General features: G+C 34.4%; 1 protein-coding gene across 12 annotated transcripts in view; it reads left to right on the top strand.

The window, feature by feature from the left end:
- The window catches only part of LOC124367080 (RNA-binding protein Musashi homolog Rbp6), a 1,248,673-nt gene that overhangs the window by 815,169 nt on the left and 414,334 nt on the right, over positions 1-19,170 (top strand). For all 12 annotated transcript variants that reach the window (XM_046823725.1, XM_046823728.1, XM_046823720.1 and 9 more), the window contains one exon: positions 15,547-15,631. In XM_046823725.1, coding sequence (XP_046679681.1) covers positions 15,547-15,631 — 85 coding nt within the window. The remainder of the gene's footprint in view (positions 1-15,546; positions 15,632-19,170) is intronic.

The following is a 19,170-nucleotide window of genomic DNA, read 5'->3' on the forward strand; positions in this document are numbered from 1 at the left end:
ACCATTTCACGGCGAATTACATAATGGATAATATATTAGTATTTTTATGTTCATTGCTTGTTAACTAAATAAATTAGTCATGATAATTATACATTTATTTTACTCCATTATCCCACATTAACAAAGCCTATTCATAGCAGCGTATACTAATCCATTATCATTTTTCGTCCAACATTTTGAAATTTTTCTTTACAGAATTTATATTTTATAATATACAGGCTGCTCCTACAAACAGAATAGCTCCATATTTTTCTTTTCTTGCAATCCTATTTCCGCTCAATGTATTCCACAAATAAAATAAATAGGTGAAACGTCCTACAGACCTCGTTAACTAGTGTGAAGCGCGGTGAGGGGAGGGCGATACGGCCTCCCCACCTCCTGCAAATAATCCACCCCTCTCGCGGCTTGACCGAGTACAGCTCGCTCCAAAGTTCACTGTCTTAAGTACGTTAAAATACGAAGAGAGTAACGGCACTACGTTTGGCGTTGACTATACCACGTGCTTTCGTGTAGTCGTTGGTCAACCAATAAATACTATCTGGTTGATGCTAAATTCTATCGTGTAATATTATCTACCTTTATACTATACAATCCATTGTCGTAATTCGAGATAGGTGGAAAAATTTGAAATTTTAGTAATCGTTTCAGCGCGAATGACCCAACTCCTCTCTTCCTCCCATAAATTCCTTTAATTAAGTCCGGATTTCCAATAAGTCTATTACTAATGTTAATCGAGTGTATGAAATATTCTTTGATTCTACTTATTTTGCTAAATATTACGTACAGAGAGTCTGATAATATTTTTAGTACATTTCGTATGACAATTCTGTATTTAAAATTATTACATAAATTACTTCTTTAAATTATGTTACCTTAAACTTAATCCGAGTATTTTAAATTAAATTCGAAAATTACCTTAAAAATAAAACGAATTGGGTGTGTGATGATTTTTCAGTTCTGGCGTATGTTTACAAAATACACACCTAAATTTGAATAATTACATTTTTATGAAATGGCAACATATATCTAATCAAATAAACGTGTTGCTTTCAATAATCAGTATCCGGGTGTAAATTACCTCATATTTTCAGGGACGTAAATAGATTTTTGTTAATATCTTTCTATGAATGTAAAATTCAAAGTTTATTGTATAACGAACACAATATTTGGAAATAATCCGATTTAGTTCTGTAAACTCTGTAAGTTTGAACAATGTTTGTACATGTATCGCCATTTCCATTTCACTATATATTATGGATAAAGGTCTCTGTTGGATTTTAGAGGCTATCACCTGAATTAAAATGCCGGATTAGCTCTGCATAGAGATAGCTCAAAGGATAATGTAATCATATATCTGTATTCAGATGTAACAAAGAGGTTTGGGTAAAAACGTATCTATTTTTCGTAATACATTACGTTTATAAACCACTGGAAACACAGCCTAGTATTGTTTAAAAACATTGGATCAAAAAGCGTTGCACTCATAACAACATGCAGTTCCATAGAATTTCGTTACTATATCTGTATTTAAGTAATGATCCAAAACCGAAAAAGTCGGGCGGACGCATGAACGTCATCGTCCATTTTGTTTTTCATATTAACTAAAAACACTCTTATAAGTATGCTAAAGAAACTAATAACAATTAGTAGATTACATACGTATGAAGATAATTAAAATATTATTTTAGATAGAAGCATTATAATGAGGTTGAAACAATGTAAATGTTAGTTCACGCTTGTTTAAAACTCCTCAATTTTCATTCATCATTAGGAAGTGATCAAGCTAAAAGCTCACACTGTGTAAGGCATGAACACGTCTACAAGTACCTCAGTCCACGTGAGGCATTACACGAAGTTCCATGCCGGTATGCCGCACCTAGCCTTACTCCAATTGAAGTTCTTTTAGTTGGCTACTTTTGTGTAGCTTTGCACTAAACCACAGTTTTAGTGCATTCAGTACCAAAAAGACGTCTATCCTGAAAGGAATGGAAAATCAATTCATGTTAGCTATTTTTATGATACCTAATAAATAGTACATGAAACTTTTACTGAATTTGGAGTAAAATTTTGCCTAACAACTCTCCCTTTAGATAAACTGCGTAATGCGATTGATACACGTATCTCACGTATATACGTATACTGTTGGCTGAGCGTTAACATTCAGTCTATAAACAGCGTAAGTGTTTTTACATCTCACTACGATCTCAACGGGTAGTGCTACACTATCACAATAGGTACACATTCAATGATTTTGGTGAAGGCAAGGAACATTTCTGTAATGACAGATCTTCTAAGAGTAAAAAATAATAGTTTTTAAAGTTTAGTACAGTTTCCAAAATATATTTTAAAGCTTAAAAATAATAATATTATTTATTTCAGTGTTTAATAACTGTTACAGTCGTGCAGAACAAAAATTTAAAAATGTTGGTAAAAAATTAAATTAAAATTTTTGTTTTAGTATCAATAATGAGTCTGTATGATGTAGTAAAATGTCTATAAATAACAATCACAAAAAACATACGTCATGTATCAGTTGATAGGTGTCACTGCTGGTGTAGGTGTTCTCGAAGGCTACAAAAGAATGTCAATCATAAAAAAAAACACAAGTATGTTAATCCAAAATATAAACTTTTGCAAATATTCTTACATGTTTCAGTATAATTTTCTTAGGAGTTCTGACCATGTTGGAACTCGCGTGTATCATTAGTGCGTGTGCCTGACCTTGCTTAATTAACCAGTCTGTAATCAATAGCAGGACCTGTGGCACACGTGTCTGTGTCTCAACTGGTCTGTATTATCTATCCCTTACTTACAAACATTAAATGGACTCAAGCCAAATTGGGACAAGACTCAGCAATTATCGGTCTCAACCTTGACTTAGTCTTGCACCTGTTATGATTACTATTCAAAATATGTTTAAAATGGTGTTTTTTTTTTCACTAAAAAATTTGGATTTTATATGTCTGAATTTTGCATGCGTAACTTTTACTTTAGCAGAAAACACCAAATGAAAATTTATACTTTTTTACATTTTCCATACTCATTTCTTTATAAATAAAAACGACATAAGTGTAAGGTCTCATAATAGTATTTTATTATTTTATAATATATTTTCTATGTTATTATGCAAAATTTCATACCGAAAGTTCAGTTCCTGTACGAAATATCTTGCGGACAGACGAATTAATTCTTTTCTATCCCCTGGATTGATAGGGTTTGCTAACGCCCAGCCAACAACTTACGGACATTACATATGTTTCCATACATTTTAGAAATAGGGAACAAAGCAAACCTAAAAACTATACTTGACTATACTTTACAATATACCTTACGTTTTTTTTTTTTTTTTTTTTTTTTTTTTTTTTTTTTTTTTTTTTTTTTTATATATATATATATTACTATTTTATACTATACCAAGGGAATTACTCAAGCACAATTAAGTAGTCCATGTAAAAAAACGTTAACTCAGAAACGGCTGAAGAATTTTTATGTATTAAAATGGGGGTTAAAATTCATGGTCTTCAAATTCAGAAAAAGAAAAATAATGTGCCATAATTTCCAAGCAAATGGATTTGTGATTAAAAATCATAAAGCTTTTATTTGCATTTATAAGCTAACCATCTAATACATGCAACCAACCTTTACTATTAGAATTAGAAGAACTGATAAATTTAGACCGAATTGTCTAAGTAAAAAAGAAATACCTTTTTCAACTTTGTTAAAGTTATTGTGATGGGCATTAAAAGATCTCTTTCAGTGAATATCTTCGAAACGTGAAATGTATATATTTAAGGTTTTATTATTAATTTTATCAAACAATTTGATCTAGAACATAGTCCTGTATAGACATAAAATAATGATCTTAAAATGTTTAGACTCTGTAATAGATACACCAAGTGAATCGAATTCATTTGTTTTCCTCTATAACTAATGTTTTGTAATACCAAAGTTTATGCGCTCATTAGGCAACTGTATTACCTTGTCAATTTCCTACGTAAGTTTGGTCGACTCCTAAAAATGGACATTAGTTAGGACGAAAAATGTTTAGGCATACGCTCATAGAGTATCTACTGTTCCATTCAGATACTGCTCCGAATGAAATCAATGCTCTTAAAGTTTAGCTAGTACCTTACCACAGCATCTAGTATTTCACTGATTACGCGTTGTTTACCTTGCCACAGCATCTAGTATTTCACTGATTACGCGTTGTTTACCTTGCCACAGCATCTAGTATTTCACTGATTACGCGTTGTTTACCTTGCCACAGCATCTAGTATTTCACTGATTACGCGTTGTTTACCTTGCCACAGCATCTAGTATTTCACTGATTACGCGTTGTTTACCTTGCCACAGCATCTAGTATTTCACTGATTACGCGTTGTTTACCTTGCCACAGCATCTAGTATTTCACTGATTACGCGTTGTTTACCTTGCCACAGCATCTAGTATTTCACTGATTACGCGTTGTTTACCTTGCCACAGCATCTAGTATTTCACTGATTACGCGTTTGTTTACCTTGCCACAGCATCTAGTATTTCACTGATTACGCGTTGTTTACCTTGCCACAGCATCTAGTATTTCACTGATTACGCGTTGTTTACCTTGCCACAGCATCTAGTATTTCACTGATTACGCGTTGTTTACCTTGCCACGGCATCTAGTATTTCACTGATTACGCATTGTTTACCTTGCCACAGCATCTAGTATTTCACTGATTACGCATTGTTTACCTTACCACAGCGTCTAGTATTTCACTGATTACGCATTGTTTACCTTACCACAGCGTCTAGTATTTCACTGATTACGCGTTGTTTACCTTGCCACAGCATCTAGTATTTCACTGATTACGCGTTGTTTACCTTAACACAGCATCAAGTATTTCACTGATTACGCATTGTTTACTTTACCACAGAATCTAGTATTTCACTGATTACGCATTGTTTATCTTACCACAGCATTTAGAATTTCATTGATTACGCATTGTTTAGTTTACTACAGCATCTAGTATTTATTGATTACGCGTTGTTTATTTTATCACAACATCTGTTTATTTTACCAGTCATTGTTGCACTTTATAAACACGCAAACATTATACACATACAACTCTTATTACGTAAAATTATGATGCTGGTTTAAATAATATGCTTAATTTGTATTGTACGTACATTGTGTTCTATAAGCCAAACAAATACATTTTAATTTCGCAGTGAAAACTACATAATGAAACGCGGGTTTATAAAAGTCTTAACGACTACACTCTTAATAGCGCTCTCATAAAACGACTAGAACGTATCTTAATCAACATCATTTTGTTCTTTTTTTGCTTTTGTTTTGTTTTTATCTTTTATTCTTTCTTGTAAGTCTAGAGTAGGCTGACAAACCTTGTGCTGTACATGTGCTGTATGTATGTACCACTTGTGCTGTATTAATTGTTTATAACAAAATTACTAAATATATTTTGTTTGTTTTTACACGAAACAAAATTATTGAATTGTTTTGATTCAAACATAATAATCAAAACGTAATTTTGTAAATCGTTAATAATTTTCTCCTGAGATTCTTGAATTCAATTCCTATATTTCTAATTGTAATATTATATTATGAGCCAGTAATTACAGACAATTACTTATCATTTTGTTTTTCAAATATTTTTGGATGCATTTAAGGGTTACATTTTCAAGGGTAGAAATTTACAAGGATACTTTCCCGTGGATTTTGTATATGTAAAAGCTGTAGAGCTAATACTTGTCTTTCCATTGTTGTCTTTCCATCCCACAATGCGATTTAGTCGACTAGTAAAGATAAGTCAGTACCATTCTGTTTTTTTTTTTTCATTTCCGTCGTTCACTTCCAGCAGGTAGACAAAGGGTTTGAAACCTTGCGTAAATTATTTGTTAGCAAATTTATGTACTGAAGGAACACCAGTATAGTACTAATCCCTTGAACAGATCAGTATAGATGCATTAACCAGATATAATGACTGGGGACTGTAGGCAGATAGCTGCGGTTGCTGCATTATTAACTCCTACAGCCCACTGCCTCCGGTGGACTAATCCTACAGAGACACTGCTGCTGCATGATCCTGCTTACATTTCTCATTCATGCGGACTGACCTTCGTCAACTCTCTGTCTCAACTTTATCCATAGTTAATGACTTGTTCTGTCCGGATGTAAGTAATCTTGTTGTTTACTACTTTTTCAACACAACACACGCTATTTATACTATTTCGGTTCTTTTTTTGCGCACTTTAGCCATAACTGATTGAAAAGTTGGCGAAGCCCGTCGTTTGAAGACGGAAACCATTTTATTTATGTCCTTCATACTTCTGACATACGCTTAAAAGTTTGCATGAAACTTCCATTTAGGCAATATTAAGTTCGATGATGGTGCATTGCACCCAATGTGATTTGGTTGAACGTTTTAGCGTTTTATTGGTCTAATGGGTAACCATGATGGCAACAAGAAAATAGCCGAATAAACAAATTTGTAAGCAAACTTAGTACAATCATATGAGATTTTAATATGGGACGTTTTCGTTCATAGAAAAACAAAATGATAAGAAAGTGGGAAATCAATGTTAACAGGCGATGACAAGATTAGATTTCAGCCCACTCTTACGTTGTGGTATCTTCCCTAGGTCATCCGAACTTTTATTATTTTAACTCTGCTATGAAACCTAACTTAGTAAACAAAACTGCGCGTTTATCATATGGCAAGATATCTTGTGAAAGATACCAAATGAAGGCTTTTTTTGCATGAAACTTCATTTATACACGGAATGAGAATGAATTCTATGGTACATGTCCAACTATGGAGTTCAATAGGATGGAACGACTCTTTTGTCTGCCAGGGAGGATGTAAACTTTTTCTCAGCAGGACAGCTCGAAATGAAATGAGCTATAGGTTTGAAATCTTGTAAGCAACCTCAGCGAAACCTGTTACATAACGTGGTGTGATGTAATCCATTAGAATTTGTAATTTGATATTCTGTTAAAATCAATAATACCCCTAATTTTATTAATAACCAACACATAAAAACTAAGTTTTAAATTGGAAAGTCTAACAAGCCCTATCACTTGAAGTACAAAGCGAAATTCTTTAATTTTTCTTTCCTTCAGATCCATAACTGAAATCGGCATAACTTTTGAAAATGGTGTACAGCGTGTAAAAGCTTCGTTTCGCTGTGTTGGAGTTGAAAATTCCGTTACATACTAAGAAATTGGTACTTAAATTTATTTCTTAGTTCTCACACATGTGTTAGGTTAGTTATTCGCCTGAAGAAGAGATTAGATTGCAGATGTCGAAACGTAGTGTTGCTGATTATTTGTATCTCTGGACGATCGCAAATGTTGGATTGATACTAAAGCTGTTACTTATGAAGAAATATAAAAATAAACGTTGACTTTCCTGTACGGATCATATTTTCCTTATTGGCAATGTAATAACGAAATTAACTAGTTTGAAGTCGGTTACGACAATTACTCAGAATTTTCCTAATACCAACAAAAACCTTAACTAGAACTGCTTGATAATACGTGATATTAAACGAGATATGCATGAAAAAACAAATGTATTAACCGAACACTTACGTAATAATTACTAACTATAATAAACTGCTAGAAATCATACTTTTCCGCATTTTTTCCTTAACCTTTATGAATGTTATCCCGTAGGCCGTAAGGGTAGTTGTTTTAGTAACTTGTACGGCAGCATTGTAGGTTACAGGTCCTTAAAATGCTTAAAATCATTCTAGACCCTTATTGTTATGATTATTGGTGTAAAGAATCTGCAAAGCGCTTACTCAATTTTGGTTCTTTTCAAAATAATACTTTTCGGCTAAAAGAATATGAAAAGGTAAATGTCAGAAATAAATAATACAATTCCTTTAGTGATTGTGAACCTTTAAGGAACTTGTAGTAAAGGGTTTTACTTTAAACATTCTATTTAATGTTTAAAAGTGTAAAGTAATTATATTTTGTCACTTTCAACAATCAATAAAATTTCATCGAAAACCAATAAAACACTGAAGTGCACACTCGCCATTTAAGAAATATGAACATTTATTTTTGATCTTTTAAGGAAGTTATAAATAAATTTAAAAAAAAACAATAATTTTGATAATAAATATCCTTAACACTTCTTGTATGGATTTATTCAATAAACAAGTTTATTTAACATAAGAAAATATAATTTATAAGGTTTGAATTGTGGAGTTGCCATTTGTATATATAAATATTACAATTTTGGAGTTTAGTGATACACAATTTACCCTGTTGGCCTGTCTGTTACTAGCTATGAAAAAGTATCCTAATTACATATTTTTGGTCGTGGAAAGATAAAATGCTGATTCAGAATAATTTGGACATTGAAAGTAACATTTAGTGAATTGAGTGGCAAGATCAAAGTTAAGGACGGACTCTAAAATCAATGTGTAACAATTCACTTAGGTCAAGCTAAATGATTAGTGACGCCCAGGGACTCCGTAACATTGTTATGAACGTACGTCAGTGTGGTTACAAAATGTATAATTAATAGTTGGTGTATTCACAATACTTCAATGTTGCCAATTGTATTGCAAATTAATCTTTTAACAAACATTGTAGGAATGTGTATTAATGGAATACCATTCTCTGCTTTAAATGCTCATTTGAAATTGTATACACTTTATACACGTAAGAGCGTAAGTACATCAACTTATTTCATCTATCAAGAGGCTCAGCTGAGTTTGCTTGAACAATGTCAAGTTTTTAGACCATTTCATTTTTGGCACGCAGAAAGATAGACAGAAATGAAATGTTTATAGGCCCTCGAGTGATGTATTTCCTAATCAGGTGAAACTAGAAATTGAGAAAACAGTCCAACCAAATTCCATCTTGTTTCTATTACTCTGTTACTCATGTATATACATTTGCGAGGGACCGTATTTCCTATTAAAGTTTCCGGAAAGAACCGGAAGTAATGCAGAAGTAATCACAGAAATAAGCTGAAAGTAATGCGATATCTGATTTCGTACATTTTGAGACAAAGAACTTACAAGACTTGTACTTAACATTTGTTTCTGTACTGGGTGATTTGGTACATGTAGCTAGTGATATACACAATTACTAATACAACCGATACTTATGCAAGCCACACAACTAAAGTTGAACTATAACTTTATTTCGTCTAAAATTATTTATCCGTCAGTTTGTTTGCGACATTTTCTATTATAGTAGCCACAATTTTCGTAGTAGTAAGAAAATAATGAAACTTTCCTTATTATTTTATGTAACCAACTGTAATTGTATTTTCTGATGAGTGCTTATTACGTTGTCTTTGAGCGTTCATATAAAGTAAAAATAATTCTAAACCAGAATTATCAAACTACTACTAATTTATGCGGTTGGTCGCACGGTATATTGCAGGCGTTAGAATTTGGGTCATAATTAGAGATGGCACCAGCACTTCCCTAGTACTTTTACTGTCTCTGACTTACTTTTCTTCCTAAATTCCACACGCAGATTTCATTTTGGAAACGGGCAAATAGGGCTAACCAAGGGGTCGGCTTCTTATTTTAACGAAGACATTACTCTTAAACATTTTTCAGTATGAGTTAGGTAGATACACAGGTATACAGGAGTTCATTTATTAAAAATGAAAAAAAGTTTTAAGCCGTATAATATTAATGGCAAGTACGTAAAATAAATTTACTCGTTTAATGAGATCGTCAGGCCTTGGGTGAATATTATGTGAATAAGGTGCAGAATTTCTGAGGCGAATGACGTAGTCATCTGATCGTCAAAAAGTCATCAATGAATAACATATTCGAAAGGGAACCCAAGTAAGTTACTATTTAATCGTATTCCAATCACTTAGATGGATGAATAGACTAATTGACAACAGCTTTGCATTGGCTTAAATCACACTGACGTCTCATACATAGGTCATCTGAATATATCAGATGTCTCTAGTATCGTCCTTGTGGACTGGAAACGAACACGAACCTGTTAACAACGCGAGGATCCCACAGTCTTGTTTTTATCTCTCACTTCTACCAAATATCTGATTTTAAGCACCTGCATAACAGGTATTTGTACGCGGGATAGGGTGTGAAACACCAAATTGTACAAATCTCCATTTTGAAGGATTTGAAAAAAATAGCGTTAGTCCTTTTTCTACGCAACACAATTAATATTATGTTACCATGGTAATTCAAAATGAAATAAATATGAGTCAATAAAAACAACAACCACCAAATAGCTCAAAAATGCCAAAGGCGTAAAAACGTCTTTGGTGTTTTGTTTACCACTCAATCGTTTTACCTATCGGATAAACTCGCCAGATGGAGGTTACAATATAACATGTACCTGTATATTTCAAATCCACTGGCTATGCTCAGTCAGTGTCAGTCACCAAACTAGGTCAAAGCGTTACGTAATCGTAATTAACTCATTACGCACAAGTGTGGCAATGGACTCATTACGCACAAGTGTGATAATGGACTCATTACGCACAAGTGTGGTAATGAGAACAATACGTAACTTATGATACAAAATGGTTTTTGGTGTAGAAACTAGTTATTTCCCAACTTTTAAGAGGCATTACATGATAATTCCGGTTGCATTTCGTATGGAGCAGAGTTTCAGGAGCATTAAACAGTTATAATGACTGGGGACTGTAGGCAGATAACTGCGACCGCTGCATTATTAACTCCGGCGTCCCACCGCCTCTGCCACTGTGCTGCCGGTGGGCTAATCCTACAGACTGCTGCTACATGATCCTTCCTACATTTCACATTCATGTGCACTGACCTGCTTCAGTCACATCATATGAGCTACTTTCCGCATCAGTTACTCGCTTGCATGGCTAATATCCGGCTCTTTGTGTCCTGCTGTACATCGAAATTTAGTTGCTCACTTATTATTGAGTTTCCAGGATTGGTAGATGAAGCTTAAGGAAAAGGTTGCTTACGTAATATTATCGCCAAAGCAGTTACTAGTTGGAAGGAAGTATTTGAACGCTACAGAGTCGTTGTCAAAAATTAAATACATAAAGCGTTAGCAGAAACAGTAATACTATAGTAACACGGTTATAAACATTAAAATATGACAAAGACGTTATAACAAAAGTTATAACATTTATCAATTAACCTGAACCTTTTCGCAGTTTTTGTATTCTAAGGCTGGTCTGTTTGCGTTCTACATTGAGTAGTTTGTTGTCGTGCTCGATATGTTTCGTTATTCAACATTAATCCTCTAATCCTACAAACAATAAAATATTTTTACTATAAACCATTTCAGATTATTATTTCATATATAGATCACTGAGGATCCAACAGAATGTAACGACTTTACAGATTACTTGAAAATCCCCTTTCTTTATATGAAACCAACTAATCTAAGTAAATTCATCACATTTATTGGAAACTTACTGGACAATGTCATATGATTAATTTTAAATTGTCTTCCGTTTGTTGACTATGATGATTTGTATATGATGCAAGACTTTGCCAACCTTTATGGCTTGCTCAGTCCAAATTCGACAGAGTTTTTCCTTGGCCCTCAAAGAACCAATGGACTAAAAGTCTCGAGGCCTTTCTTTCAAGAGAGAAACTGTACAAACAGGCAGACAATTGTAGTAAAGACCTGTTGGGTCCTTCATGATGGATTCCACTTTAAACATATGAACAATAGAAAATTCCAACATTCAATTGATGAACAAAATATATGTATGCAACTCATTTCAAATACCTTTGAATTATGAATTAACAGAATGAATTCTCACGATTTTAATTAATAATTTCAAACCCAGTTCAGTCCGGACAGTATAATTTACTTGAAATGCTAATCACGAAATTGCCACGTCACATGCAGTTATTTGTTCGAACAAATAAATGCAAAGCGGTTAATTAGTGGGGGAAACCTCATTGTTTGGATTTATTCGTTTTGTGGTTGGCTAGGACTTTTATAAACTGGACGGGCATTAAGTTCAAACTGAAACCAGTAAACGATTGTGTTTCATTGGTTTAATTAGCCATCTTATAGTTCCGTGGCGCTGACGCGATGGGAGCAAGTGAACAGACGTATAGGCATATCAGTTTTCAATTTCAACTATTAAACATTTGGCGCATTTAAGTCATTACTTCCACAACAGCTACTTTTTAAATAACGGAATTGAAGCAGAAAATCTACCTAAAAGTCCCTACATTTCTTCTAGGAATTTAAAATTTAAATTGAACTGCCTTTAGAGTCATTAATAGCAGAAATATGCTTAAATACTGTAAAATTACAATTTTTTTCCAAAACAAAGTTGGAAAAAACTGCTTATCGTTGTCTTGTTTGATTTTACCTGCTAAAAAAACTCACCCTGTGTATTTTAGATACAAATATTGGTGCCAAATTACAAAGTGGTTTAATGCGATTTTATTTATGTTCACATATTCACACGCTCAGCTATTTTGTAAAAACCACTTTTTGTAAAAACTTTTGTAAACATTTTTTTTAACCAAAAGTGTTAAGGAGGTTATTATCGTTGTACATTTCACACTCTCAGGTATGAGTTTATCTCCCTTACAGGGAGACTCCTTAAACTCCTTATCTCCATTACTCGTACAACATTGTTTGATAGTCTGGTAAAAAGTTTACTAACTTGGAGCCAAGGCGTCTAATGTAATCTCATAACACCTAAAAACTATTAGGGTTAGCGAGCCCCTGAGAATTGTTAGCTGGGAGGTAATTGGTGACAGTGCCAGTATAATGTTGGACACCGCAACCACTCTCTAATTGCCCCAACCGCTCTCCCGCTCCCCCGACGTCCGTCGTTCCCACCAACCGCTTAGCCCGGGCCGGGGGTCGTCCGAAATTGTAAAGCTCAACTTGTGTAAAAGCAACAGAGCGATCTCTGGAATAACTCATTGCATATAACTGGCGCTAGAATCTCGAAACTCCACTCGTGTGCAACATAACGGGTTTGAAACCTTCTGTTGTACGATACAGAAAAACATTTAATGATCTTGTATCTGCACATTAGTTACAGTGGAGTTTAGAAATTCCAGTTAGATGAAAACTGGTTTTGGAAACCATTCAACAATCTCCTGTTGGCACGTAACTGACAGTGGGGCTTAGAAATTCTAGTTGGATGAAACACAACAGGTTTTGGAAACCATTTGTAGTAAGATAGAGGAAACCATTCAACAATCTCGTGTTGGTATGTAACTGACAGTGGAGTTTAGAAATTCCAGTTGGATGAAACACAACTGGTTTTGGAAACTATTTGTTGTAAGAGAGAGGAAACCATTCAACAATCTCGTGTTGGTATGTAACTGACAGTGGAGTTTAGAAATTCCAGTTGGATGAAACACAACTGGTTTTGGAAACTATTTGTTGTCAGAGAGAGGAAACCATTCAACAATCTCGTGTTGGTACGTAACTGACAATGGAGTTTAGAAATTCCAATTGGATGAAACACAACTGGTTTTGGAAACTATTTGTTGTAAGAGAGAGTAAACCATTCAACAATCTCGTGTTGGTATGTAACTGACAGTGGAGTTTAGAAATTCCAGTTGGATGAAACACAACTGGTTTTGGAAACTATTTGTTGTAAGACAGAGGAAACCATTCAACAATCTCGTGTTGGTATGTAACTGACAGTGGAGTTTAGAAATTCCAGTTGGATGAAACACAACTGGTTTTGGAAACTATTTGTTGTAAGAGAGAGGAAACCATTCAACCATCTCGTGTTATCACGTAACTGACGGTGGAGTTTAGAAATCAATTTGTATGCAACACAACCGGTTTTTAAACAACCTTTTGTTGCACGATACAAGAAACCACTTAATAAAGTCGTGTTTGCAACAGAATCTGTTTTTATACCTTTTTTCTAGTTAAGGTTCGTCAAGGGTTCAAAACTGTAAAACAACTTTCGTTAATAATTTATCACTGTTTATACAACCGTTTCTAATAGTTGTAAACAGTGTGCCTTTAACGCTTACATAATCATACGTCTTACAGTTGGGTTTGAAGCTCAGTCGGCTAGTGCCTGAGTAAAATGATCCTTGCCCCTTGGAGTGGGCTCCACACAACTGGTGCTGTGGTACCAGTGCCGTATCTACAGATCTTGAGGCCCTAGGTCAAAATTTATGCGGGCCCCCTCTTCCCCTGGTTGTTATATGAAATCAAAATTATTATTATTTAACTATACATTCACTTTTGATGACTTATTTTTGGATTAGCTTAAAATAAATCGTATAGAACGAAAAGCACCCCTAGTACAGTTGAAATTGGTTAAATGCTCCCACGCTTTAGCTACGAGACCATAGAATTTTTACCGCCAAATATTTGTTACCAAAAATTGTTAAAGCCAGCTTAAAATATGACACGAAGAGAGTGGTGAGAGAATCACACTATCCCCGCGTCCTAGACATATTCGATTTCCATATACTATGACACTTCCCAACCCGCTTGGGCCTAATCGGCCCAGTAGTAAATCCGGCACTGTGTCTAGCCTGGCTCCTTTTAGAATTAGAACCTCCTCAAGACTCACGACAAATTGTTAACAGCGGTAGATTTTCACGTTCCATACTATCATAAAGTTTCAGCTAAAGTGTACGGTGTTGACACCAAAAATTCGATCTATTTAGATGTCATCAAGTGAGAGTGTGAGACACACATTTCAGTGTCCACATCACGGCAGCTTTCAGTTTTAGGAAGCTCAAGATGAAGGTGTTGTGAGTATTAACACTTTTAGCTTCTTAATGTATATAATACAGTGTAGTATCGAAGAATCAGATGGAACATAGCAAAGCATTTCAAGTCTCCACTGCATTTCTTTACAGTGTCTTGCAAAATTTGTTCTTTGACCTATTGACCCCAAAATCACTAATAGTTTCCTTAAAACGAGATTAATCTACTATCAAGAGTCACGGCATAGACAGACAGATAGACAACGAAACAATTTAAAGTCAAAACCAATTCTCACACAGGTCTCACAAATGTTTACTGTCACAAAATCTGATATTTCAGCAAGCTTTCATAATGCACAGTTTTTTAATTTATCCTTTATGAACATTAACCCATGCACGCTGTTTGTAAAACCAAAATAGTTGCATCGTTCTATGGTAGGCATGCCTTATAAAATTTTTGTTGTGGTTAATAATATCTAAGGCTATGTAAGTTTATATGAATTCCCTTCTGGAAAATATGTTCATCAAACGAAGGGTGTTAAGGCATTTTAAGGATGTTCTGAATGGTATTATAGGAAGGAGAGATATTTCTCTGTAACATATCCTTATTGCTATTCTGGAACTGATTGTTATTGCACCAGTATGACTATCCCCTCTGTAATACAAAGACGTGCTATGATTAGCCAGGTGTTCATTTTAAAAGTGTTAGGAAATAAGCTCCATTGCATGGAAAAAATAAATATAATAGAGGAATAATTAAGGAGTAATTTTTTTATTCTCCGTTTGTTATTTAGTATATTCTAATCCGATCCAGCAGTTAATTGTGCAGTATCACAGTCTAATCATAGTACCTAGGCAGACATTTATGAGTGAATTTTGTTTCAGGGGGTTCGGATTCATCACGTTCGCCGACCCTTCCAGTGTAGACAAGGTCCTGTCGCAAGGAACACACGAACTAGATGGAAAAAAGGTAAGACGCATTCCTGAATTTGTACAGCAAATATTTAGTGTAGTTGATTCCGATTTCTATTATATACAAGGGAGACGGGTATACTTATAACACAGATGTTCATTTAAGTGATTTCTCATAAGTAAGCTTACACTGCATACGTTTATTTAGGACGGTGCACAACAAAACTTGAAATGCTCCTTGTCAAAGAACAATAATTATTTTTTATATTTTACTATATTTAAGAAATGTGAATAAAAAATCTTTTTTAAATTTATTACACGTGTCCAGTATCTAGAAGAAGTTAGTTGTTTTTTTTTTTTTTTTTTTTTTTTTTTTAATGCTGTTAAAAGTCTTATTAGACTAGACAAAGAATTAAAATTTCATAGCTTTAATTAAATTAATTATATAATTATTTAGAATGACAAGGAGACAGGTAGCTTAAGCAAGGTAGAATTATATAGAGTATCAAATCATTTGGAAATCATTTGAATTTGTACGATATTATACATAATTTAGCAACCTCGTGTTTGCACTTAACTGACGGTGTAGTTTAGAAACTCCAGTTGGATGAAACACAACTGGTTTTGGAAACTATTTGTTATAAGATACAGGAAACCATTCAACAATCTCGTGTTTGCACGTAACTAACAGTGGAGTTTAGAAACTCCAGTTGGATGAAACACAACTGGTTTTGGAAACTATTTGTTATAAGATACAGGAAACCATTCAACAATCTCGTGTTGGCACGTAACTGACGGTGGAGTTTAGAAACTCCAGTTGGATGAAACACAACTGGTTTTGGAAACTATTTGTTATAAGATACAGGAAACCATTCAACAATCTCGTGTTAGCACGTAACTGACGGTGGAGTTTAGAAACTCCAGTTGGATGAAACACAACTGGTTTTGGAAACTATTTGTTATAAGATACAGGAAACCATTCAACAATCTCGTGTTAGCACGTAACTGACGGTGGAGTTTAGAAACTCCAGTTGGATGAAACACAACTGGTTTTGGAAACTATTTGTTATAAGATACAGGAAACCATTCAACAATCTCGTGTTAGCACGTAACTGACGGTGGAGTCGGATGACACAGCTGAGTTTGAAACATTCTATTGTGCGATACAGGAAACCATTTAACAATCTCGTGTTTAGCACGTAACTGACGGTGAGTTTAGAAACTCCAGTAGGATGAAACACAACTGAGTTTTGGAAACTATTTGTTACAAGATACAGGAAACCATTCAACAATCTCGTGTTTGCACGTAACTGACGGTGGAGTTTAGAAACTCCAGTCGGATGAAACACAACTGGTTTTGGAAACTATTTGTTATAAGATACAGGAAACCATTCAACAATCTCGTGTTATCACGTAACTAACAGTGGAGTTTAGAAACTCCAGTTGGATGAAACACAACTGGTTTTGGAAACTATTTGTTATAAGATACAGGAAACCATTCAACAATCTCGTGTTAGCACGTAACTGACGGTGGAGTTTAGAAACTCCAGTAGGATGACACAACTGGTTTTGGAAACTATTTGTTATAAGATACAGGAAACCATTCAACAATCTCGTGTTTGCACGTAACTGACGGTGGAGTTTAGAAACTCCAGTCGGATGACACAGCTGGGTTTGGAAACTATTTGTTATGCGATACAGGAAACCATTCAACAATCTCGTGTTAGCACGTAACTGACGGTGGAGTTTAGAAACTCCAGTAGGATGAAACACAGCTGGGTTTGAAACCTTCTATTGTGCGATACAGGAAACCATTCAACAATCTCGTGTTAGCACGTAACTGACGGTGGAGTTTAGAAACTCCAGTAGGATGAAACACAACTGGTTTTGGAAACCTTCTATTGTGCGATACAGGAAACCATTCAACAATCTCGTGTTAGCACGTAACTGACGGTGGAGTTTAGAAACTCCAGTAGGATGAAACACAGCTGGTTTTGGAAACTATTTGTTATAAGATACAGGAAACCATTCAACAATCTCGTGTTAGCACGTAACTGACGGTGGAGTTTAGAAACTCCAGTAGGATGACACAGCTGGGTTTGAAACCTTCTATTGTGCGATACAGGAAACCATTTAACAATCTCGTGTTAGCACGTAACTGACGGTGGAGTTAGAAGAAACTCCAGTTGGATGACACAGCTGGGTTTGAAACCTTCTATTGTGCGATACAGGAAACCATTCAACAATCTCGTGTTAGCACGTAACTGACGGTGGAGTTTAGAAACTCCAGTCGGATGACACAGCTGGGTTTGAAACCTTCTATTGTGCGATACAGGAAACCATTTAACAATCTCGTGTTTGCACGTAACTGACGGTGGAGTTTAGAATCTACAGTTGGATGCAACAAAACTGGCGGTGAAGGAGACGCTGTGGTTTCCTAATAAAGAGCCGCCGCAGAGCCGCTACTATTGACACAGCCCTACAATCAAACGCTTACACTGTTTCTCCATCTTGGAAATGCCTCGAACCAAAGCCGTGTGTTTAAACTGTAAAAAGTCACGCAATTGGAGTTGTATCCCGTAGTTTTGTACTCAATTATTTTGTTAGTTAGCCAGACCATGAATATGCGTGCTCAGTATTTTATAATTGTTAGACATTTACTTCATTGTTTATTTATGGAAAATATGACAAGTGCATCCTAAGTATGAAAATGCGGTTGTTTTAAAACCATCGTACCATCGTAACCCAACTTGGCACCATGAACAGAAGATCTCTTCTAATTTCTTAATTTTCTAATAGGTCGCGATAAAAGGAATAGTTCTTGTCGTTAAAAGTTCACCCAGTCAATTCACGTAGATTCAAAATATTCAATTATTTAATGACATAGAGTAGGATCTGGTATTAAGTTTGGTCGAATAATGCATTTGAATCCGTAATAAAGATTCCCCAATTTACACCTCGAAAGTTGACAAATAATTAAAAGATGTAATCATTTTAATTTCTTAATGTATGATTTTAAAACTTCAAAGTCATTAATTTCACCTTTAAAACATCGCTTTGTAATGAATGTTAAAATATGTTGGTTTCGATTATATGTTTACCATTTTATGTTCATCGTGTACTCATAGTTAATTATTACTTAATAATACCTTTATAAGATTTTCTCTCGGAAAATGGAAAATGTTTTATTTGAAGCATAATTAATTTTATTTATTATTCATTTTAACCAAAGGAATAAATTACGTGTTAGTTCCAAGAGGGAAGAAACAATTCATATTGGAACTATGTATTTATACTTGAGTTTCAAGTCTTAAGCAGAGTATTGGTAAGAAGGTATAATTTTGTATGTCTAATCTGTAAATTTCCTCGAAAACTTAGGTACACTTTTATATGTAAAGCATTACACTACTAAGTTTTTTGTTGGTACCCATAGAACAAAAAATACGAGTACTAGTAAAAATTTTACGAGGAGATTTTTCCTCTTTGACTATTTTTATTAATATGTTACAGATACACTCCTACGTAAATAATATTAGTTTTCTTCTATAAGAACCACATTTTGAAACTCTTAAAGCAAACAAGAGTTCGCTTAAGTGA

Source organism: Homalodisca vitripennis, chromosome 8 (genome assembly GCF_021130785.1).
Source record: "Homalodisca vitripennis isolate AUS2020 chromosome 8, UT_GWSS_2.1, whole genome shotgun sequence".
In the NCBI taxonomy this organism is placed as follows: Eukaryota; Metazoa; Arthropoda; class Insecta; order Hemiptera; family Cicadellidae; genus Homalodisca; species Homalodisca vitripennis.